General features: G+C 45.3%; 1 protein-coding gene across 11 annotated transcripts in view; it reads left to right on the top strand.

Annotated features, from left to right (window-relative positions):
• NLRC5 (NLR family CARD domain containing 5) overlaps positions 1 to 24,664 on the top strand; it is an 84,237-nt gene that overhangs the window by 5,845 nt on the left and 53,728 nt on the right. For 9 of the 11 annotated variants that reach the window (XR_003524207.2, XM_027619115.2, XM_035725126.1 and 6 more), the window contains exons 2-4: positions 18,565 to 18,682; positions 21,455 to 21,787; positions 22,635 to 22,694. Coding sequence is in view for 10 of the 11 variants with exons in the window: in XM_027619115.2 (XP_027474916.1) it covers positions 21,493 to 21,787; positions 22,635 to 22,694 (355 nt within the window). In the remaining variant the exon portion in view is untranslated. Of the gene's footprint in view, positions 1 to 18,564; positions 18,683 to 21,454; positions 21,788 to 22,634; positions 22,695 to 24,664 lie in introns of those variants that run through there. The other 2 variants (XM_035725125.1, XM_027619110.1) reach the window with 1 other exon arrangement.

Here is a 24,664-nt window from a genome sequence, read left to right as displayed (position 1 = left end):
CGGAGGAGACCTCATCACTACAGCCTCCTATTCCCTCCCCAGGGCAGAGACCCGGGTTGGGGGCCCTAACCTTCCCGAGGCCGTGGGAATTGCAGGTGGCCTGGTGGCTGAGCCAGTTTATCTGTGTCAGGAAAAGTCAGGCAGCCCCCGCTGACGTGCAGCACTGTGATGGACACCCGGGTACCTAGAGCTTTGCTCACATTCTGGATTGTTTCCTTAGGCTAGGTTCTCAACATGGACTTCTAAAGGAAGGTATAGACTATTTTTATGAAGTTAAAAGAGCACAGGGGTTCCAATTTCTCTACATCTTTGCCGGTATTTGTTGTTTTCTGTTTTTTTTTTTTTAAGATTTTATTTATTTATTTGAGAGAGAATGAGTAGAGAGAGAGCATGAGAGGGGAGAGGGTCAGAGGGAGAAGCAGACTCCCTGCCGAGCAGGGAGCCCGATGCAGGACTCGATCCCGGGACTCCAGGATCATGACCTGAGCCAAAGGCAGTCGCTTAACCAACTGAGCCACCCAGGCGCCCCTTGTTTTGTTTTTTGATAGTAGCCATCCTAATGGGTGTGAGGTGGCATCAATCTTATTCTAGTTTTTTTTTTTTAAGATTTTATTTATTTAGGGGCGCCTGGGTGGCTCAGTTGGTTGAGCGACTGCCTTCGGCTCAGGTCATGATCCTGGAGTCCTGGGATCGAGTCCCGCATCGGGCTCCCTGCTGTCAGCGGGGAGTCAGCTTCTCCCTCTGACCCTCCCCCATCTCATGCTCCCTCTCTCTATCTCATTCTCTCTCTCAAATAAATAAATAAAATCTTTTTTAAAAAAAGATTTTATTTATTTGACAGAGAGAGCGCGTGTGTGCACAGGCAGGGGAAGGCGCAGAGGGAGAGGGAGAAGACTCTCCGCTGAGCAGGGAGCTCCATGTGATGCGGGGGCCACGATGTGTGTGTTCTCACCCAGGCACCCCTTGTTGTAGTTTTGATTTGCATTTCCTAAGGATTGGTGATGCTGAGCATCTTTCATGTGCTGATTGGCCATTCGTATATCTTTTTTGGAGAAATGTCTCTTCAAGTCTTTTGCCCATTTTTGAATTGAGTTGTTGGTCTTTCTGTTGTTCAGATCCAGGCATTTAGTTTTGTTACTGAATTGTAGGCATTCTCTATATATTCTGATGATAAATCCCTTGTCAAATACATGTTTTTCAAATAATTTCTCCCATTCCTGGGTTGCCTTTTTACTCTGTGGTAGTATCTTTTGATGCACAAAATTTTAAAAATTTTCATGAAGTCCAATTTGTGTGTGTATGTGTATGTATAGATATTCGATGACCTGTGCCTTTGGGTGAGAGGAAATCATTGCCAAATCATTGTGGTTCAGCTTTTGTCCTGTGTTTTCTCCTAAGAGTTTTATTGTTTTGGGTCTTATATTTAGGCCCTTGATCCATGTTGAGTGAATTTTGTATGTGGTATAAAGTAAGGGTCCAACTTCATTCTCTTGCGTGTGGATATCCAGTTTGCCCAGCACCATTTATTGAAAAGACTGTCCTTTCCCCATTGAATGGTCTTGGCAGCTTTGTCAATAATCATTTGGCCATATATGCAAGGGTTTATTTCTGGACTTTATTCTATTGGTCTATACTGTTGACCCTGGAACAACGTGGGGGTTGGGAGTGCTGACCCCCAGGCTGTCAAAAATCCTGTATAACTTTTTACTCTCCAAATACTTACCTACTGATAGCAGACAACTGACCAGAAGCCTTACCAAGAATAGAAACAGTCGTTTACCATATACTTTGTATGTTATATGTATTAGATGCTGTGTTTTTACAATAAAGGAAGCTAGAGGGAAAAAAATGTTATTAAGAAAATCATAAGGAAGAGAAAATACATTTACAGTACTGTATTTCTCGAAAAAATTTTCTGTATAAATGGGCTCGCGCAGTTCAAACCCATCTTGTTCAAGAGTCAAATCTATGTCTGTTTTTATGCCAAAACCACACTGTTTTGATTTAGTTGGTAGTAAGTTTCGGTATCAGGAATTATGGGTCTTCCAGTTTTGTTCTTTTTCAGGATTCTTGTGGCATTTGGGGTCTCTTGAGATTCCATATGAATTTTAGGATGGGTTTTTCTATTTCTGCAAAAAAAAATCATTGGGATTTTGGTAGGGATTATGTGGAATCTGTAGATGGCTTTGGATAATATTGACATTTTAACAGTATTAAGTCTTCCAATCCATGAACCTATAATATGTTTCCATTTGGTTTATGCCTTTAATTTCTTTCGACAGGGTTTTATAGTTTTCGACGTACACGTTTTTCACCTCCTTGGTTAATTTATAAGTATTTTATCCTTTTTGATGCTAGGGTGCGTGGAATTGTTTTTGTAATTGCCCTTCCAGATTCGACATCATTTGTGTAGAGAAATGCAACTGGTTTTTGTGTGTTGGCTTTGTATACTGCAACTTTGCCAAATTCTTGTATTAGTTCCAACAGTTTTTCTACATAGAAGAATATTGTATATCATCTGCGAACAGATCATTTTACTTTCTCCTTTCTGATGTAGATGCATTTTATTTCTTATTCTTACCTAATTACTCTAGCTAAGAATTCCACTACTATATTGAATTGGGGAAAGTAGACACGCTTGTCTTGTTCCTTATTTCAGAGAAAAAGCTTGCTGTGTTCCACCGTTGAGTGTATTTGCTGTGAGTTTGCATACTTGGCTTTTCTTATGTGGAGATAGTTTCCTTGTGTTCCTAGTTGGTCGAGTTTTTAAAAGAAAAATAATGAAAGGTTGTTGAATTTTGGCAAATGCGTTTTCTGTATCAATCAAGGTGATCATTTGTGTTTTCTCTTCCTTTTGTTGATGTGGTGTATTGCACTGATCAATTGCCAGGAATGAGTCCCACTTGGTTATGGTGTATAATCCTTTTTTAAAAATTATTTATTTATTTATTTATTTATTTGAGAGAGAGAGAGAGAACGCACACAGGCGTTGGGGGGGCGGCGAGGAAGGAGGACAGAGAGAGAATCTCAAGCAGACTCCCCGCTGAGTGCGGAGCTCAATGCGGAGCTTGATCTCACGACCCTGAGATCAAGAGTCAGACGCTTAACTGACTGAGTCACCCAGGCATCCCAGTGTATGATCCTTTTAATAGGCTTTGCATTCAGTTTAGTATTTCCAGAATTTTCACACTAATGTTCATAAGGGATATTATTAGTCTGTAGTTTTCTTATAGTGTCTTTGTCTGGCTTTAGTATCAGGGTTATGCTGAACTAATAGAGTAAGTTAGGAAGTGTTTCCTCCTCTCTCATTTTTGGGAAAGTTTGGGAAGAATTGGTATTAGTTCTTTAAATGTGTGGTAGAATTCACCAGTGAAACCATCAGGTCCAAGGCTTTTCTTTGGTGGGAGATTTTGGCTTACTGATTTAATCTCCTTATTAGCTACAGCTCTTTTTAGATTTTCTACTATTTTTTCGTTAGTCTTGGCAGGTTGTGTGTTTCTAGATATTTCTCCATTTTATGTAGGTTTTCCAATTTGTTGGCATACAGTTGTTCATAATACTCTCTTATCCTTATTTTTCTGTGGAATTGGTACACTTTCAGTTGATTTTAGTAAGTTGAATCTTCTCTCTTTTTTCTTAGTCTATCTAACTAAAGTTTGTTGATTTTGTTGATCTTTTAGGAACCCATAATTATGGTTTCATTGATTTTTCTCTATTGTTTTTCTGTTCTCCATTTCATTTATTTCTGCTCTAATAGTTAATCATTTCTTTTTTTTCTGGTGGTCTTGGTTTTAGTTTGTTCTGCTTTTTCTAGTTCCTTAAATTGTAAGGTTAATCTGTTGGTTTGAAACCTTCCTTGTTTTTTAATATAAGCATTTGCAACAATAAGTTTTTCCCTTATAATTGCTTTTGCTGTGTCCCATAAGTTTTGGTGTGTTGTGTTTTTTATTTCATTTATCTCTGAGTATTTTCTTTTTTTTTTTTTTAAGATTTTATTTATTTGACAGAGAGAGACAGAGCAGGAACACAAGCAGGGGGAGTGGGAGAGGGAGAAGCAGGCTCCCCGCCGAGCAGGGAGCCTGATGTGGGGCTCGATCCTAGGACCCTGAGATCATGACCCGAGCCGAAGGCAGACGCTTAACAACTGAGCCACCCAGGCACCCCCTCTGAGTATTTTCTAATCTGCCTTGTGATTTCTTCTTTGTTCTATTGGTTGTTTAAAAGTGTGTGGTTTATGGGATGCCTGGGTGGTTCAGTTGGTTAAGCATCTGCCTTTGGCTCAGCTCATGATCCCAGGATCCTGGGATCGAGTCCTGCATCGGGTTCCTTGCTCGGCGGGGAGTCTGCTTCTCCCTCTGTCTGCCATTCCCCCTGCTTGTGCTCTCTCTCTTTATCTGACAAATAAATAAAATTTTTTAAAAAAATAAAAATGTGTGGTTTAATTTTGACAATTTTGTGAATTTTCCAGTTTTCTCTATGTTGGTGGTTTCTCATTTCATCTCATGGTCAGAGAAGAAACTTTGTGTGATATCTATCTTTCAAAATCTATTGAGACTTAATTTGTGGCCTAAAATATGGTCCATCCTGGGAAATGTTGTGTGTGTACTTGAGAAGAATGTATATGCTCTTGTTGGGTAGAGTGTTCTGTATGTCTCTTATCTAGTTGGTTTATTGTGCTGCTTAGGTCCTCTATTTCCTTCTCTTTTTCTGGTTGTTCTATTATTGTGAGTGGGGCATTGACATCTCCAAATATTATTGTAAAACTCTATTTCTCCATTTTGATGGCCTTTTGTTAGATATGTAAATGTTTATAATTATCTTTTTACGATTTTATTTATTTACTTGAAAGAGAGCAAGCACAGAGGGAGAAGGAGAAGTAGATTCCTTGCTGAGCAGAGAGCCCAACACAGGGCTCAATCCCAGAAACGCCAAGATCATGACCTGAGCTGAAGGCAGATGTTTAACCGACTGAGCCACCCAGGCACCCCATAAATGTTTATAATTATTATATCTCCTTGTTGTATTGAACCTTTTATTATTATATGATGTCCTTTTTTGTCTCTTTACACCTTTTTTGATTTAAAGTCTATTTTCTGTGATATTAGTATTCCTACTCTCTTTTGGTTATTATTTGCATGGAATATCTTTTTCTTCTTTTTACTTTCAATCTGTTTTTGTCTTTGTATCTCAAGTGAGTTTCTTATAGACAGCATATAGTTGAATCATGTGGTTTTATCCATTCTGCCAATCTCTGATTAGAGAGTTTAATCCATTTATATTTAGAGTATCCATTTATATTTACTGGTTCATTTATATTTACTGATAAGGAGGGACTTATTTCTGTCATTGTGCTATTTGTTTTTTATATGCTTTATAGCTTTTTTGTCCTTCACTCCCTGCATTCTGTCTTCTTTTAGGTTTAATTTTTTTGTAGTGAAATGTTTAAATTTTTTTTTAATTTCCTTGTGTGTGTATTCTGTGGCTGTGTTCTTTGTGGTTACCATGGGGATTACATTTAACGTCCTAAAGTTACAGCACTCTAATTTGATTTTATAATAGCTTAATTTCAGTAACATACAAAAACTCTGCTTCTTTACATCTCTGTCCCTACTCCTTTTAGTTGTTGATGTCACAAAATACATCTTTATATATTGCATGCCCCAAAACATAAACTAATAATTCCTTTAAATCCATTGGTTTCCTGAAAAATGTAGAAAACAGGATTTGGAGTTACAAACCGAAGTTACAATGAGACTAGCTTTTACACTAATAATTGTTTTTTTTTAATGTATTAGGCTCTTAAATCCCATGGAAAGCAAAAAGTATAGTTGCAAACCATCCTTACAGTAATACTAGCTTTTATAATTGCCTATGTATTAACCTTTATGGAGATCTTTATTTTCCCATACAGCTTCAAAATACTGTGTAGTGTCCTTTCGTTTTACTCTGCAGGACTTCCTTGAGCATTTCTTGAAAGGCAGGGTTAGTGGTGATGAACTCTCTCAACTTTTTTTTTTTTTAATTTAAATTCAATTTAGGGGACGCCTGGGTGGCTCATTTGGTTAAGTGTCTGCCTTCTGCTCAGGTCATGATCCCAGCGTCCCGGGATCAAGCCCCCGCATTGGGCTCCCTCCTCAGTGGGGAGTCTGCTTCTCCCTCTCCCTCTGCCCCTCCCCCACCCCGCTCCTGCTCTCTCACTCTCCTCGCGCTCTCTCTCCAATAAATAAATAAATAAATAAAATATTTTTTAAAATTCTATTAACATGTAGTGTATTATTATTTTCAGGGGTAGAATTTAGTGATTTTTCGGTTGCATATAATACTTAGTGCTCATTCCATCAAGGGCCCTCCTTAATGCCCATCCCCCAGTTACCCCATCCCCCCCCCACACCCCATTCCAGCAACCCTCAGTTTGTTTCCTAGAGGTAAGAGTCTCTTACAGTTTGCTTTCCTATCTGTTTTGCTTTTCTTCAATGTTTTTCTTTTTGTTTGTAATGTCCATTGTCCTGTCTTGAAGTTCACTGATTCTTCTGCCTGTCCAAATCTGCCTTTGAATTCCTGCAGTGAATTTTCCATCTCAGGGATTGTACTCATCAACTTCAGAATTTCTTTTTGATTTCTCTTTAAGTTTTCTCTTTATTGATAGTTTCGTTTTGTTAACACATCGTTTTCTTGACTTTTCTCTTTCTTTAGTTCTTTGAGCACTTAAGACAGTTTTTTAAAAAAGATTTTATTTTTAAGCAGTCTCCACACCCAACGTGAGGCTCAAACCCACAGCTCCGAGATCAGGAGTTGTATGCTCCAGTGACTGAGCCAGGTGGCTGCCTCTTTAAGACAGTTGTTTTAAAATCATTATCTCAGGGACAGATTCTGTTGACTTTTTTTTTTTTTTTTTTTTTGCTTCGAATAAGTCATACTTTCCTGTCTCTTCATATGCTTTGTGATTTTTTCGGTTGAACCCTGGACATTTGAATATAATAATGTGGTAACTCTGAAAATCAAGTTCTCTCTTTCCCCACAGTTGGCTGGATTTTTGTTATTGTTTCTGTTTATCGCGTTGGTTTTTGCATTGTTCTGGGCTCTGTGCTGAGGATGAGTCTGAGGGGTAAACTTAACGTCTTCTTGTGTCTTTTCTGAGTTTTCCTTGGGCATGTACGGTTATTTTCTAATTTTCTCCTTATATGCGGTCATTTTTAATGCCTAGCCCCAGAAAGGGGAAAAGGGAGAATAATGGTGAGGACAAAGGGATCGGCCCTTTCAATCTCGCGAGAGTTTAACCAGAGGGAGAGGGTCTTGCAGCCGTGAGGGGAGATTTGACAACGAGGACTGCCTGCCTTTTCTTTCTGCACCTCCTCTGTGATCAGAAGCAATAATCAGCAAGCAGAGCACAAATCTCCAATATCTGGAGGACAAAGTCCTTTTTACTCACCCCAGTTCTTGTAAGCTGTGTGCAAGCTGCCCCAGGAACACATGCACGGCCAGCTCTCTGTCATGTGGCCGGGTCTGGGGTACGGATAGCTGCTACTGGGCTTATAGCTAGAATTGACTGAAATTGACCCCGATTTACCACCCACACATTCACCTGGAAGTGGCAAGCATTCAAAGACCCCAGAGTTCCAGAACAGTTCTATTAGATTGTGCACATGCACTTGTGTTCTTGGGGGGAAGACAAAGTCCTGGTGCTTCCTACTCTGCCATCTTCCCAGCATCCTCTCCTCGACCTTTATTTTTAAAGTATTTGAGACCACGTTTCTAAATTTCTCTCCTAAAATACTATGCAGATGTAGAAGCTGCAGGTGGCTGGAAAGTTACATGATGCCCCCAACACCCATCTCCTTGGTGGAGGGATGGAGCCCGTACCATCACCAAACCCCCAACCCCCATCAGCCTCATGCCTTGGTGGTTCTTTCTGCCCCTCATGGGAAATGGAGGGAGCATTCAGACCCTGGGGAGCTGGGACTCTGAGACATTCAGATCTTGTTGTGGCGTCTGGTTGTAGAAGGAAATAGCTTGCTGACTTATGTGTCTTCATGGTAGCCTTTTCCCTGCGGTCTTGAAGGTGTTCTGTGCCTTTCTGGGCCTCAGGATCCTCTTCTTGAAGTGGATGAGTCGGTGTTTCCCCAAACAGAGACTTATCCAGTAGGAGTCAACAAGATGATTTTAGGAAGTGTGCAGTTCGGGCATTCATGTAAATTGAGTCATAAAGGGAGAATGTTATCTTCTTTTCAGTTCTCTTAAATCCTTCCAGATTAGTCAAGGAGAAAGTCTCAGTTGGTGCTGAGTTAATGCTTCTCACACTCGTGGTCTCCTTTTCAGCAACGGGAGGCCAGGCCCCAGTTCAGGCAATGATCTGGTTCTATTTCAACAGTGTCATTTTGGTTTTGTTTACTTTGGGGGTTTTTTTGTGTGTTTTTTTTCTTTTTTTTTTGAGGGTTATCTTCTTTTCATGGTGAACACTATTTTAGAAAACAAAGCTAAATGTGAGATGCTTCTTAGAAGAATTTTAAGGGTTTTTCTGAGTCTCACATCAGGCAAAAATGACCTAAATGTGCATAAAATGACTTAGAAATTCTGTACCTCTCTCTAGAGGGTGAGATCGTGAGATATAAACTTCAAGTGACATATTTCTGCAATGTTTAGAACTTTTCAAAAGACTGATTATATTTTATAAGCAGAAAAATAATAGAGATCTATGGAAATGGTAATTTCCAATGGAAGGAAGATTATTGAAGATAGTATGGTGCTTCAGTGAGGAAAAAGTCTCTGGATTCAGCTTAGGTCTTCTTGTATTTATTTATTTTAAATTTTTTTCATTTTGGGGGCACCTGGGCGGGGTGGCTCAGTCAGTTAAGTGTCCAACTCTTGATTTCAGCTCAGGTCATGATCTCAGGGTCGTGAGATCGAGTGTTGGGCTCTGTGCTGGGCATGGAATCTGCTTGAGATTCTCTCTCTCTCCCTCTCTTTCTGCCCCTCCCCCACCAGTCTCTCTCAAAAACAGAATTTTTTTTTCATTTTTCACTGAGGTATAATTAACCTATGACATTATATTAGCTTCAGGTGTGTAACATAATGATTTGATATTTACATGCATTGCAAAATGATCTCCACAATAATTGTTAATATCCGTCACCACACAGTTAACAAAAAATTTTTTCTGGTGTTGAGGACTTTTAAGATCTATCTCTTAACAACTTTCAAATATGCAAGAGAGTATTATTTTTTAAATTTTTTTAAGATTTTTTTTTTTAATTTTTTAAGTAATCTCTACACCCAACACGGGGCTTGAACTCACAACCCCAAGATCAAGAGTCGCATGCTCTTCCAACTGAGACAGTCAGGTGCCCCTGCAATAGAGTATTACTAACTATAGTCACCCTGCTGTGTATTACATCCCCATGATATATTTACTTTATAACTGGAAGTTTGTACCCTTTGGCGCCCTTCCCCCATTTTGCCCGCCCCCCGCCCAGCACTCCTTGGCAACCACTAATCTGTTCTCTGTATCTTTTGTTTGTTAGGTTAGTTGGTTGGTTGGTTGGTTTGGTTTGGCTTTTTAGACTCCACATGTAAGTGAGAGTATATGGTATTTACCCTTCTGTGTCTGACTCTGTCCCCCCGAACTCCAAAACCATATTTCTCGGGGATCCTCACAGTTGCATGGTTGGATATAAAGGGGATTTCCAGACGTCGGCTTTGTTTCCAGTGGGTGCAGCTGTGCTGAGCCAGGGCCTGGGTGAGAGCAGTTGGCAGAGCCACAGAGTGGGGCACAAGGTGCCAAGGAGCAGGCCAGAGGCGGAAGTGTTAGTCATCTAAATGACACCTGCAGGGTTTCATCTAAATAAGGCCATCTTGGTGGCTTTCCTGTCCCCAGCCTTTCAGAGGGCGAGAATCACTTGGCTCCAGTTTGCTGGAGAGGCAGGGCGCCAAGTGCGACGGAACACAGAGCCATTCTCCCCCACCTGGGAGTGGAGAGCTGGGTGTCATCGTGCCTAGACCATTCGTTCCCAAGCTTGTCAGCACACGGGAAGGTACAGATGCCTATGTCCACCCCGAGAGATGATGCTGTGATTGGTCCAGGGTGGGGCCCGTTGGAATTTTTGAAAGCCCCACCCCACCCCAGATGATTCTAATGTGCAAACGAGTTTGGGAGCCCCAGACCTGGCCTGAAGATCCCGGGAACGTGTTGGGTGAAAGCCTTCCCATGGAAGCCTCACCAGCCACTTCGTGTGGGTGCTGGGCCCAAACCGTCAGGGCTGAACAGGAGAGGCAAGGCCACTACCTGGTCACCTGCTGACTCTAGGGCACCCTGGTCCCAGAGGAGGGTGCATCTGGAAACCCTAGGGGGTCCTTTGGTGGAAAGACCAAGGCTTTTGAGCAGAAAGGTGGTGGGGGTGAAGGAGGTGACTTAAAGTGGTTGATGTGGGCTGGCATCCAGATTCCCCAGTCTGCAGTGACGAGAAGAGAGAGGCCTCGTTGGATGCGGGACAGGGACAGCCCGTGGCCTGAGGCCCAGAGTGCAGACTTGGGCTGCTCCGCCCTCTCCGGGCCCCTCCCCAGCCCCCAGCTTCGCACTCCATCCCCCCAGAGGGCTCCAGAGCCAGGGGATGTTTGCTCAACTGCCAGTTCTGTGGCTCTCTAGCCGTGGCCTGGCAGATCTCCTCGCCGCTGGGAGCCTTGGCACCAATAAAGCCCTGTGACCGAGTGTGAGTCCTGGGGGCCCCTGACATTGTGAGGACAGTGAAGAGGATGGTTTTCAAAGGCACAGTCAACCCACGTCATCATCCCCCCCGCAGAAATGTGCTGCGTTGAGGACCCCTGTTGCCTGCTCCACCAGCTTTTGTGGGTGAGGGGGGAAATGGCTGTTGACATCTTTCTGCAGCTGAGCGCTCTGGGGCACCCCCTCCATGAGAAGGGGGGCCATTCCTGGGGTGGGGCTGCATCAGCCTCCCGGAAAGAGCCCACCCGGTCAGTCCAGCCCTGCCTGTGCTGCGTGTTTGCCATGATGGCCTCTCAGTCTCCCCGTCTATAAAATGGGCCCGGCACGGACCTGCAGCCGGGCCTCTTCCAGCTCTGTCTCCCTTTGCACTGAGGCTCAGGCATCCTCTGAAGCCTGGGACTGCAGCCAGCCACTCCTGGGGGAGGGCAGAGGCCCCGGGCTGCTGTTGTCACCCCTGGCAGGGCTTGGCGTGGGGCATTCTGAGAGGACGTGAGGGCCCCTGTGGGTCTGGGTCACCCCAGGGTGGCCAAGCCTGACTGTCCATGTGGTCCCGAGAAACCAGCTTCCATGGCACTTTCCTTTCTGCGTTGTGGGATATTTCTGTCCACGGGCTCGCCTTTCACATGGCCCCACCGACCATGGCCGTTCTGGGGCTGACGTTAGACGCGAGCCCTTTTTAACCCCTGTCCCTCTCTGCCCATCGGCTGTCCTCAGCTGCCCCCTTGTGTCCTCGCTTCTCCCACCCCGGCCCAGGAGCCAGGGGCAGCACCAGGCCTGCCAGTGCCATGGGGACAGGACTTCGGTCGGCCTGACCCTGCCCACCAGCCCCCAGGCACAGGAAAGGCAGGTGGGGTCCCCCTGGTAGAGACGAGGTGACAGGTCCCAACAAGCTGGTGGATAAGGCAGGTCCACCCGGCCTCCTGGGGGCGCTCCCCCATAACCCAAGCCTGGGGAGTCAGAAAGAGCAAAGAAGCCAAAGGTACAGCAGTCAGACGTCTGTGACTCAAGCCGTGTCGTCTCCGCCATCCCTCCTTTCCTCCTCGTACCGTGTGCTGGGGGCTGGTGTTACAGAGCAAACAACAGCAGTGCCATTTGAAATCATAGTCGACATGTTCTGAGCCTTTCTCGTGGGCTGGATGCCTTTCCTGGTGGGTGTTAGTACATCCATAGCCGACTCTGATGGTGCTCCCTCTCACTCACCTGCTTCCCCCCAAGTCAGCCAGGGCACCCATCCTCCATCCACTGCAGGCCGAAGCCGCCAGCATCGACACCCTTCTGGACGGATTACCCTTGGCTAAGAGCAATGATCTCATACAGAGGTGCCTCCCTTCCCCATGCATTGGACATGACCCATAGCCAACGACTGACTGATATGGGAGTGTAACGGCCCAGGCTCCCTTGCCCCTTGACAGGACAGGACAGACTCTGTGGCGTCATTCACACTCCAGAGCTACCTGCCCCAGGCCCCCACCGTGTATTGGGCTGAAGCGAGACTTCCCTTACCCTCTCAATAAATAACTTTTGCAGGAACCCCTGTCTTGGGCTCTGCTTCTAGAAGCCTGATCTAGAACATGCCCATTTTACAGATGGGGAAACTGAGGTACCGAGAGACTAAGTAACCTGACCAAAGCCACACGGCTGGCAACTAGTAGAGACTCAAACCCAGGACCCTGGGGCAAGGCATCTGCTCTGGTCCATAATCGGGCACTGACCCAGCCCCCAAGCTATTACCGGCATGCAGAGGCAAGCTGGTCGGCCGAGAGGAAATGACAATGCAGAGTGGCCAGACCTGCACGGAGGAAAAAGAAAAGAAGGCTAAGGAGTGAAGGGCAGTGGTGAGGGGCATGGCTTGGTCTGGGAAGGCAGCCTGGAAGGCTTCCCGGAGTCGAGCTGGGGGCAGAGGAGGAGTTTGCCCGGTGGGAGGAAAGGGGAAGGGTGTTGAAGGCAGAGGGTGTGCCAAGCAGGGAGGCCGGGGAGGCCGGGCCATGCGTACTGTCCCATGCGCAGGGTGGCAGGTGCGTGAGAGGGCCGGGAGGTGGCCAGCAACCCAATGGTGACAGACCATTTGTTTATTCATCCTTTGGGAACCTTTCCTGGCTACCTCCTGTGTAGGTGGCACCTACTCTGTGACAGGCGTATTAATGTGGTGTGACTTTACCTGAGAGATGATGGGAAGCTGATAGGAGGTTCGGACAGAAATGAGGCCAGGCCAGACCAGGGCTGAGTGTGAGAAATAACTCCGGCCAGAGGAATGTGCTCGAGTGTTATGAATGCCATTCTGTATCATCCCACATCGCTCAGCCTCATCCTTTTTAATGACTGCACGGAATTCCATTGTATGGGCATGCCGTAATCTAACCAGCTCCTTTTCAGTGGACATTTAGAGTTTTTTCAGTCTTTTACTGCTGTAAACAAGGCCACATTAAGTGTTCCTGAACATATGTTATTTTGCCCACAATGAATGAATACGTGAGCATGGAATGGCTAGGTGTGGTTATGTGGCATTTGCTGTCTTCATAGATAAAGTTGTATCGGGAAACACTTCCACTAGCAATGCATCCAAATGCCTGTTAATTCATAACCTTGCCAGCTATATAATTTCCTTGACAATCTAAGAGCTGGGAAACCATGTATCTCTTTTAGTTTTTAACATGTATTTATTTCACTTCCTGTGAGGTTGAACATCTTTTCATGTATACTTCAGAACTATTCATATTTCCTTTTCTGTAAACAGTACAGGTTCTTTGTGCACTGTTCTTTCAGGTCGTTGGTCTTATTTGATTTGCACTATCTCTTGATTTAGTAAAAGCGTTCATGTCTTTGTGATGCAGCTTGCAGATATTCTTCCCAGTTTGCCATTTGTCTTTTCACTTTATTTGTTGTGTTCTTTGGCAGTGCAAAAGTTCTAATTTATACCTGATCAATTTCATTCCCTTTTTCTTTTATGATTTCTGAGTTTTGTGTCATGCTCAGCTAGACCCTCTCTACTCTGAAATTATTTTTAAAACTTTTCCCTGTGTTTTCTTCTAGCACTTAAAAATTTTTAACCGCTTGGTTGTGAAATCATAACGTAGAAAAAAATGCAGAAAATTCAACATACAGCTTCATGAATTGTAAATTGAACACCTGTAGTCTTCTAGTGCTTTTAGAGTTTAACTTTTTACATTTAAATATTGGCCCCATCTAGACTTTATTTTGGCATAAGTTGGGGGGATTTAAACCCATATATATTGAAAAAGAATAGCTTTACAAATGTCATAGAATATTTTAAAATTTGTCATATGCCAAGCAAAAAAGGGAAATCTCAACATACTTCCCCGAAGCAGAAATTGCATAGGACTTATTCTTTGTACAGCATAGTAAAACAAAAAAGTAATGGCAAAAGTTGAAAGGATAACTTACCCCTCCATTAAATGACTCACTTCAAAATTATAATTATAATCCACTAGTAATGTAAATTTGATATAAACTTGACATAAATTTATGGAAATTGGCCAAAAGTGGTTTCTCTTGTTATTTTTTTAAAATGAAAAGACTAGAAATGATTTAAGCAATCAACTAACTCAAAAGCTTAATGAGTAACAGTCTCAGTAAATTAGGGAAGAGAAGTCAGGAGATTAAAAAAAAATTATAAAACTAAAAAGACAATTCCACAGAATTGATAAATGGAAATGCAAGTTTTATTTTGTCTTTTTAAACATAAGAGACAGCAGCTGCTGGCCAATCTAATGAGGAAAAAAAAGCAAAATAAACTAAATTAAGTGTGAAGATATGAGATTTCTAAGTACAGGAAAAGATCATATGCAACTGTGTGCTCTACTAATGTTTGAACTTTTTTTTTTTTTTGAGAGAGAGAGAGAGCATGCATGCTGGGGGAGAGGCAGAGGAAAAGAGAGAATCTCAGGCAGACTCTGCAGAGCTCGGAGTCTGGTGTGGAGCCCCATCCCATGACCCCAAGGTCATGACCTGAGCCAAAACCAAGAGTAGGACGCTCAACCAACTGAGCCACCCATGCGCCCCTCATGTTTGAACATTCTTGACAAAATGAACAATTTTCTCAACTGTGCACAAAAAGAGCCAAAAGTTAATAAAAATAAGTGACAAATGAAATTTTAAAGTTGTCATGTTTGGGGGCATCTGGGTGGCTCAGTCCATTAAGCATCTGCCTTTGACTCAGGTCATTATCCCGGGGTCCTGGAATCGAGCCCCACGTCGGGCTCCCTGCTCGGTGGGAAGTCTGCTTCTTCTCCCACTACCCCGCTGTGTTCCCTCTCTCGCTCTGTCTCTCTCTGTCAAATAAATAAAATCTTAAAAAAATAAAATAAAGTTGTCATGTTTGGTTTTTTTAAAAACTGTTCAAATAATCAGATAGCATTGGAAAGGACTCTGGCTTTCACTCGGGGTCGGGGGGAGCTCTGTGAGATGGAGGCACCTGCCATGGGCCACAGCTTGACAGGGACACTCTGAGCCTCTGTGGAGGATGTTGGGGCAGGTCTCCCGGTGCAAAGGACCCACGTGAGAAATGGTGGCGCCAGCGTCAGGCGGTAGCCGTGGAGGAAGTGAGTCTGCAGTCCACATGGTAAGAGTTAGCCCTCCTCGGCCTGAGCTCCAGGAAGCAGAAGGCAGCCCTTCAGGGACGTGGGGAGGGTGGTGGTGGAAGCAGGAAGTCTGGGCAGGGAGAGGGAGGTCGGGATTCCTGTTTGGGACTTAGATATTTTTAAATGCGTACAGGGCATCCAAGACACAGAGTTGTGAGAACTGAAGTAGTGGAGGCCGAGAGGCCCTGGCCTGGCGTCTAGCCCATATTCTTTACACCGATCACCTCCTTCAGCTCATTTTCCAGTGCAAATGTCGTTCTGTGCCTGTAACACACACACAAACGTTCAACTAAAAAGTAGAATAAAATATGTCCTCAATAGGTATGAATTACTTTTTGATTTTAATTTTTAGCCTCTCTCTGTCATACTTGACATACGTGTTTATTCTTATTGATTGCCTTCTTATTTCTATTTTAGTCTTTTATGTAACCTTATGGAGGGAACTTCCATTTCTGTGAGCCATCATTGATCATTTCTTGTGCTTATTTATCACTATGCATTTATCTTCTTTACACATTGGGGTAACATCTACTCAATTTTTTTTAAGATTTTATTTATTTTAGAAGAGAGAGAAAGCAAGAGGGGGGAGGGGCAGAGGGAGAAGGAGAGAGAGAATCCCAAACAGACTCTATGCTGAGTGCAGAGCCAGACACGGGGCTTGATCCCACAACCCCAAGATCATGACCTGAGCTGAAATCAAGAGTCGCATGGTTAACAGACTGAGGCCCCAGGTACCCCTTCTAGTTTTTAATGTAAATGTCTTTATGGATTTTTTTTTTAAATAAAAATGTGCCTATTAAGAAGTTTGGATGTAAAACTGGTTCAAAAGAGTATAGCATAGAGGGTTCTCCTTTGCCTGGGTCCCCCATACCCCCTCCCTGGACAAAATCCTGTCCCTGGTCTATTGTGTAGCCCTAGAGTTGGTCTCTGTGTATGCAAATACATACACACACACACACACACACACACACACACACAAATAAGCATTTACTCAATGATATACTTTGAAGCTCCTTTGCTTGGCATAACATTTTTATGGTTCATCCTTGCTGTTGTGTGTATCTGCACTTTGCTCCCTTTTATTGCTGAGTAATATCCCACCGTATAGATAGACTATATTTTGCTTCTCCATTCATGAGCTCCTGGACATTTGCATTGCTTTCACTGTTGGGCTGTTGTGGGTAACAAACATTTGTGTACACATTTTTGCGTGAATGTCTATTTTCGTTGCTCTTGGAGAGAGATCTGGGAGTGGAATGGCTGGGTTCTGTGGTTACTCTGTGGTTAACATTTTAAGGACCTGCCCCACTGTTTTCCAAGGGGGCTGCTCTATTTCACATCCCCAGCACCGGTATATAAAGTTCCCATTTCTCCTCATCCTCACCAACGCTTTTACTGTCTTTTCCTTCATTATGGCCCTTCAGTGGGAGTGTGAGATGCCACCTGCTTTCCATACAGAACGTTTTCATTCTTAATTAAAAAATAATTCCTTGGGGCGCCTGGGTGGCTCAGTCGTTAAGCTTCTGCCTTTGGCTCAGGTCATGATCCCAGGGTCCTGGGATCGAGCCCCACATCGGGCTCCCTGCTCCGCGGGAAGCCTGCTTCTCCCTCTCCCACTCCCCCTGCTTGTGTTCCCTCAATCGCTCTCTCTCTTTCTGTCAGATAAATCTAAAATAAAAAAAAAAATTCCTTAAATTTAGAACACTTGTATTACCATGTGTGTTAATACTATGTATTTTTCCATATGTCTTCCCTTAATGCCATTGATTAATGGGTGTGTTTTAAGTGTGTGTGAAGCTACTCTGATTCCGTTCCTTTGGCCATTTTTTTCTATTTTTAGTACCATTCCATAAAGTTTTAATGATAGGTGCTTTAATAAGATGCTGTATGATATTTGGAAGCCTCTCCATTACTGCTTGCCTCTCCCCACAAATAGTCCTTGCTATAATTGTCTTCACTGTCTCGTTTTTATCTCATTCTTTGTTTTTAAAGATTTTATTTATTTGACAGAGACATAGCGAGAGAGGGAACAGAAGCAGGGGGAGAGGGAGAGGGAGAAGCAGGCTTCCCGCCGAGCAGGGAACCCGATCCCAGGACCCTGGGACCATGACCTGAGCTGAAGGCAGATGCTTAACGACTGAGCCACCCAGGCGCCCCCGTTTTTATCTCATTCTAACTTAAACTGTTTGTTATGAAGTATTTGAGGCATATAAATACTTGTCATATCTACCCTTTTCTGTCTAAATGACTGTTATTATCATTGGATCACGTCGTCCCAAGTATCCTGCTATAGTTTAAGTGGCACTGCCTTAAATCTACATATTAATTCAGAGGGGTTTTTTTCTTCTACTTTCTGTGGTCACAGGCTGGTTCGTCTTAGTCATCTCAGGCTGCTGTAACAGAATACTCTAGGCTGAGTGGCTTACACAACACACATTTGCTCCTCGCGGTTCTGGAGGCTGGGAAGTCCCAAGCTCAGTGCACCAGCAGATGCGGTGTCTGGCGAGGGCTGTCTTCCTTTGTAGATGGCCCCGCCCTCTCCTTGTGCCTGGCGAGGCAGGGGCCAGAGAGGAAGCAGGCTCTCCCCTGCCTTTATCTTGTAAGCTCCCTGAACCCTCACAAGGGACATGGCCCTCATGACCCAGGGACAAAAGGCCCCACCTCCAAATACAGTCACACTGGGGGGCGCCTGGGTGGCTCAGTCGGTTAAGCGTCTGCCTTCGGCTCAGGTCATGATCCCAGGGTCCTGGGATCGAGCCCCACATCGGGCTCCCTGCTCCACGGGGAGCCTGCTTCTCCCTCTGCCTCTGCCTGCCTGCCTGCCTACTTGTGCTCTCTCTCTCTCTCTCTCTCTGTCAAATAGATAAATAAAATCTTAAAAAAAAAATACAGTCACACTGGGAATGTAGGCTTCAACATATAAATGTGGGGGGGCGGGGGCACAAACCTGTCTTTTCTTCTTTCTGTTTTTTTTTTTTTTAAGATTTTATTTATTTTTTGACAGAGAGAGAGACAGCGAGAGAGGGAACACAAGCGGGGGGAGTGGGAGAGGGAGAAGGGTTGGGCTGTGTACTGTCCGGGGACTAAAGGAGATGTGATTGGGGAATAAGATCTGTGAGTACAAGAGGCCTCTTCTAGGTTGAATGCCTCCAGTGTCTCTCCAGAGGAGGGTACGGGCTGGTGCCTTCCCCACAGCATTCTTCTTGGGATTTGGACCATTGAGGAGAGTGCCCTGTGTCCTCTCTTTAGGAACCTACCCTATGGAAACAACCTGCAAATCCAGCTCAGAGCACAGGACTTGGCTCAGGTACTCATGAGACCCTCTCTGCAGACACCCTAGAACATCTATGATGAACCAGGAGGCCAAGTAGGTGACCTCTACCCTTTACCTCCTTTCTTTCCCTCCCATCCCCTCCCTCACTCCCCTCCTGCTCCCTACCAGGACCGCTCCCTGTCAGATGTACCTCATTGGGCTGCCCCTCGTACAACAAACCGCCCCTTAGCCACCATTCAGCTTGAGAGTGAAGGTCATCAGACACAGAAAATCAGGGAGAGCCTTGAGACAGAATCTACCCATTTTATAGATGGTGTGACTGAAGCCCAGCTAGAGAACAGACTTGCTCAAGGCCAGACTGTAAGTGTATCAGCTAGGATAGGCTAGTTTATGGTTTCACAAGAACCACCAATGCCCTGGTAGCTTAGGACAACAAAAGCTTGTTTCTGCTCCTACTTCTTGTCTCTTGTCAACCAACCAGGATCTCTAGTCCACATTATCTTCTTGCTGGCCCCAGGCTTAAGGAGCAGCCAAGATCTGGAATAGTGCTGGTCCCTGTGGTAGAGGAAAAGAAAGAACACTGTGAAGTGCACATTGGCTTTTAAAACTTCTGCACAGACGTGACACAAGTCATTCTTTAGCGTATTTCATTGACCAAAGCAAGTTTTGTGGCCATGCCTGACTTCACGGGGGCAGGAGAGTGCCATCTGACCATGGGTCCAGAAAGAGGAGAGAGAGAACACCTGTGGACAGCCCTAATGCCTACCACAGAGAATCGGGTACAAAGCTGGGTCAGGAATGCTAGTCTCCTAACTCTGGGGCTGAGGATCTTTCTACTATTATCTGCTGTCTCCAAGGCTCTTTTTCCGTAGAAGCCTCAATGGCCAATAATAAGGTAATGTGCTTTTTCTCCCACGGATGGCTATCCTTAAAGAGTGTAATGCCTTACCCCAAGGGGACCGAGCATAAATGGCAGAAACAAAGGCATTGTGTCAGACTGGCAGGGTGGACACATTTGAGGGCGAAGGACTAACGCAGAATTATACCACCTAGACAGTCCTCACTTCCACCTGACACCTTGCTGTCCTGGCTGATTTCTTTATGGGCATCATGGACTTTGAACACCATAGCCCAGAGAAGAAGCTGTGCCCTAGGCCATAACCACACCCTCTGACCAAGATAACACCAAGTCCAGGGACTTAGTCCCCGTCTGCTGAATTCCAAGGGTCTACTCTGATACCACAAGTCACTGCCATCTAGGGCTCCAAGGCCTCAGAAACTTGCTGACCTGACAGGCAAGGAATCTCAGTTCTGAGCCTGGCTTGGGTATAGCCTTGGCCTTAGTCTTCGCATCTGTTCAGTGGGGATGGTGATCCCTGCCTACCCCATGGATGTGAGCATGTCTCATGAATTCTAAAGCTCTGCAGCTGAGCGAGGAGCTATTGCTTTCAGTACAGTTGCCAAGGTATGGCCAGAGGGGGCTGGGGACACATGCCTTTGCTGGGAGTCAAGGGAAGCAGCTGCAGTCTGAACCTCAGGAGTTATAGGCCTGCACCCCAGCCTCTGAGAGTTAAGACTGCTCCTCCTGGGTGAGCCTCCCACTCTTTTCAGAGTTGGAAGTGGGGTCTCTGCAGTCATGAGGATTATATGAGACACATAAAGCTCTTAGAACAGTGCCTCGCCCATAGTCTGTGCTTTCTAAGTGTTTGCTACTATTCTTAAGGAAATAATACCAGAAAGTAGATTTGGGAATGTTACAGCATATCCCACCACCAGTGGGTGATGGACCACCAGTTAGTTAACAAATCCCCAATTTTTAGACATTTAGGTTGCTTCCAATTTTTACCTATTATACATAAACTTGCAGTGAAACAGCTTTGTAATTAAAATATTTATGTACACCCATAATTATTTCCTAAGGCTAGAGTGCTAGAAAAAGAATTGCCTAATCAATTTTTAAAAAAATTTTTTAAGCTTTGCTATGTAAGTGTCCCTTGCCTTATATTGGTATTCCTACCAGCAGGTGGTTTGAGAGTGCCAGTTTAGAAGAGGAAAATTTGCTGAGAGAGAGAGAGAGTTTGTATTAGCTAGCATTTAATTTCACTGTAAGTAGCAAAAAGCCCTAAGCAATAGTGCTTTGAATAGAAATGTATTTCCTTGTCATGTCAGAGAAGTTCAGGGCAGGTGGAAAGCCCTACCCACTGCCTTCTTCCGCACTGGCTTCCACCTCATGATCCAGCATGGCTGCCCAAGGTGCAGCCACCACTTTGACATCCCAACCAACAGGAGGAAGCAAAGAAGGATATACAACACTTCTACCTTTATCCCATTGGCCAAAACTTAGTAAGATGGCCTATTCTAACTGCAAGGGAGGCTGGGAAATAGAGCTTATTCCAGATGACCAGGAAATGTTCAGGAATTCCAATACTAAGGAAGAAGCGGAGAACAGATTAGGGGTGTGGGGACAACTAGTTGTCTCTGCCATGAGCTTAGCTCAGATAGAGAGCAGCACAAATAGGTCCATGGAAATGAGAAAAAATAAAGCATCCTCAGGGGACCAGCCACAGGGGATGAACTGGACCCTTTCAGAGCCAGGACACAGGCACAAATAAGCAGGGAGGTAAGGAGTGCAGAAGAAGCGGACTGTTCTCTGGGACCGATCCCTGGGCACAGGCAGGGAGACTCCACAAAGAAACCACTTGTCTGCCTATCTACTGCCCCCCAAATGTAGGAGGTGGTTCTTGACTACCCCCTTTGCCTTCCTACCAGCTGACTTGTCCCCCTGCTCACCTACCCCCCAGCTCACCTGTCCTCCAACTCACCTGCCTCCTGGCTCACCTGTCTCCCAACTTCTCTGCTCCCCAGCTCACCTGCCCACCCGGTCCCTGCAAGGCCAGCTCCTCATGGACCTCGTTAGCCTCCAGCTGGGCACCGAGCACCTGTGGAGCTGGCTCGTGAGGCTGCTCAGTAAAGACCCAGAATGGCTGAATGCCAAGGTGAAGTTCTTCCTCCCCAAGATGGAGCTGAGCTCCGGGGACAAGGCCCAGGATGCCACACAGGGGGTCATCCTACAACTCAGAAGACTGCACGCTCATGGCTGGGCCACTTGGCAGGCTTTCATCCATTGCGTGTGCATGGAGCTGGACGTACCGCTGGACCTGGAGGTGCCGCTGCTGAGCACCTGGGGCCACAGAGACGGTAAGGGCAGGCGGGAGAGGCACAGAGCAGCTGGCTGGCCCCCTGTCATGGGGAACCAGGGAGGCCCAGGGAAGGTTAGGACCCACCTGAGTCACACAAAGATGACATGGTCAAGCCAGGAACCAAATTCTGTGTTTCAGAGTACTTTCCAGAGTAAATTCCCGAGTTTCCCCAAATCAGCTAGGGACCTGGAAGACCCCTTCTTTCCACCTGGCCTCACCCTAGTTGCCCAGAAAGGCTGGATACAAGGAGAGAAAGGACCAGTGACTCCTTCCAGCCAAGAAATTGCAAATAGCCCCGTCATGCTTTTAGAGGTTTCTTTTTGCAGCGTGGTCAGGAGAGCCGCGGGCAGAGCCCTCCGACCCCTGCTGATGGGCAGGTGCTTTGAACTGTGTTCAGTTCCGTGCATGTTTCCTGGCACCTTCTACTTATGCAGCATCATGGGGAAACAGAACGCTGAGGGGCAACAGTGTTCTTGGAGAGGAAGTGAGAACCCACTCAAGAGCTCTAGCACAAGGCAGAGTGTAGGGAATGCATGGGGTTCACAGTGCACACGCATAATCACACACGCGTGTGCACAAATACATGTACACACACGCCTAAAGTGCACATGCAGACATGCACACACATACCTGTCCATGTACAGACCTGCATATATGCACACATTTCTGCTCACAACTGCTTTCCCCAGTTGGGCCCTCCACAGATGGCTGAGTGTCAACCTTAGGTCTCTCCTGATGGGGACCCGCCCTGATGGATGAGCCCTGAGCCAGACACGGGGCCAGAGCTGGGCGCGGAGCCTCCCACCACATCCCCATAGCCTCTTACATTCCCCTCTCTCTTTCAGGGTTCCCCAGCCAGCTGGAGGCTGGTGAAGAAAGCCAACCTGCCTCTCAGCTCCACCATGGTGAGGCCTGGGTGTGCGGAGTAAGAGGGGGGTGGTGAGCGTGCTAAATCTCTACCTCGAGCCCAGAGGAGGCTGATGGTGGCTGGGTATGGACATTTCCCTTAAACCAGCCTCCTTATCCCCCAACACATCTGTACATATCCCCTGCCCCCCCCTGCATGGCTCCTAGCCCCACCTCCTCCCCTTCTGGGCCCCTGAAGGCTTTGGTCTGTCCTGATACCTGTTCCCCAGGTCTAAGCTGGAGCTTTCTGCATGAGTGGAAAGTTGACAGCCCTTGGGCAGTGCCGCAATCCTGTCTGCTTTCACTAGGGGAAGCGTGTTCTCACCCGGTCCCCAAGCCTCAGGCCTCGTCCTCCAAACCCACAGACTCAGGCCCCTCATCATTCACATGCCCTGGGGCCTGATACTGATCCACGGACTGCTGTCCACACCCTGGCAACCTCTGACTGATTTTCGGATAGAGCACAGAGGTCAGCGATCAAATGGTGACCACCTCATGATTCATGGGCCACGCTCTAGTCTCTGAACCTTTATTTCTTTTTCTTTTTTTTTTTATTGTGGCAAAAATACACATAACCGTTTTTTTAAAGTTGTTATTTATTTATTTATTTGAAAGAGAGAGTGAACCCAAGCGATGGAGAGGGGGAGAGGGAGAGGGAGAAGCAAACTACCCGCTGAGCAGGGAGCCTGACGTGGGGCTTGATCCCAGGACCCTGAGATCATGACCTGAGCCGAAGGCAGCTGCCCAACTGACTGAGCCCCCCAGGCGCCCCTCTCTTAACCATTTTAAGTGCACAGTTCAGTGGTATTAAATTCACTCTTGTTGTGTGACCATCACCACCATCCATCTCCAGAACCCTTTTCATCTTGGAAAACTGAAACTCTGTCCCCATTGAACAATAGCTCCCCAGTCTCCTCTCCCCTAGCCCCTGGGAACCACCATTTTACTTTCTGTCTTTATGATTTGACTACTCTCAGTAGCTTTTATAAGTGGAATCATTTTGTGACGGGCTCATTTCACTCAGCCTCATGTCCCTAAGGTATCTCCATGTTGTAGCAGGTGTCAGGAGTTCCTTCCTTTGTGAGGCTGACAGATGTTCCATTGTCTGTGTACGCCACCCTTGGCTTACCCATCCATCCGCTGATAAACTCTTGGATTGCTTCCATAATTTAGCTATTGTGAATAATGCTGCTGTGAACATGAGTGAACAAATATTTCTTCAAAATCCTGCTTTCAGTTCTTTCTGAGTATATCTTTAGAATCCTAGGTCATGTGGTAATTCTATTTTTAATTTTTTGAGGCACTTCCATACTGTTTTCACATCTGCAGCACCATTTTGCATTCCCACCAACAGCGCACAAGGGTTGTGATTTCTCCACATCCTCACCAACACTTGTTGTTTTCTGTTCTGTTTTGTTTTTTTTAATAGTAGCTCCTGTGATGGGTGTGAGGTGGTATCGATCTCATTGTAGTTTTGATTTGCATTTCCCTAATGATTGGTGGTGCTGAGCACCTTTCATGTGCTTATTGCCCATTCTTATGCCTTCTTTGGAGATATGTCTCTTCAAGTGCTTTGTCCATTTTTTTTAACCCCCTTGTTTGTTTTGCTGTTGTTGCGTTTAGGGGTTCTCTGTATATTCTGGATATTAATCCCTTTTCAGATCTATGTTTTGCACATGTCTCATTCTGTGGGTTCTCTTTTTATTCCATGGATAGGGTCTTTCGATGCACAAAATGTTTTTCACTTTCATGAAGCCGTTTTGTCTGCTTTTTCTTGTGTTCCCTGTGCCTTGGTGCCATAGCCAAGAAATCATTATCAAATCCAATGTCGTGAAGCTTTTGCCCTATGTTTTCTTCTAAGAGTTTTATTGCTAGCGGTCTTATATCTAGGTCCTTGATCCATTTTGAGTTAATTTTTGTATGTGATGTTAGGTAAGGGTCCTTCTTCATTCTTTTGTGTGTGGGCGTC

Source organism: Zalophus californianus, chromosome 17 (assembly GCF_009762305.2).
Source record: "Zalophus californianus isolate mZalCal1 chromosome 17, mZalCal1.pri.v2, whole genome shotgun sequence".
Lineage (NCBI taxonomy): Eukaryota > Metazoa > Chordata > Mammalia > Carnivora > Otariidae > Zalophus > Zalophus californianus.
This window is presented reverse-complemented; position numbering and strand designations above follow the sequence as displayed.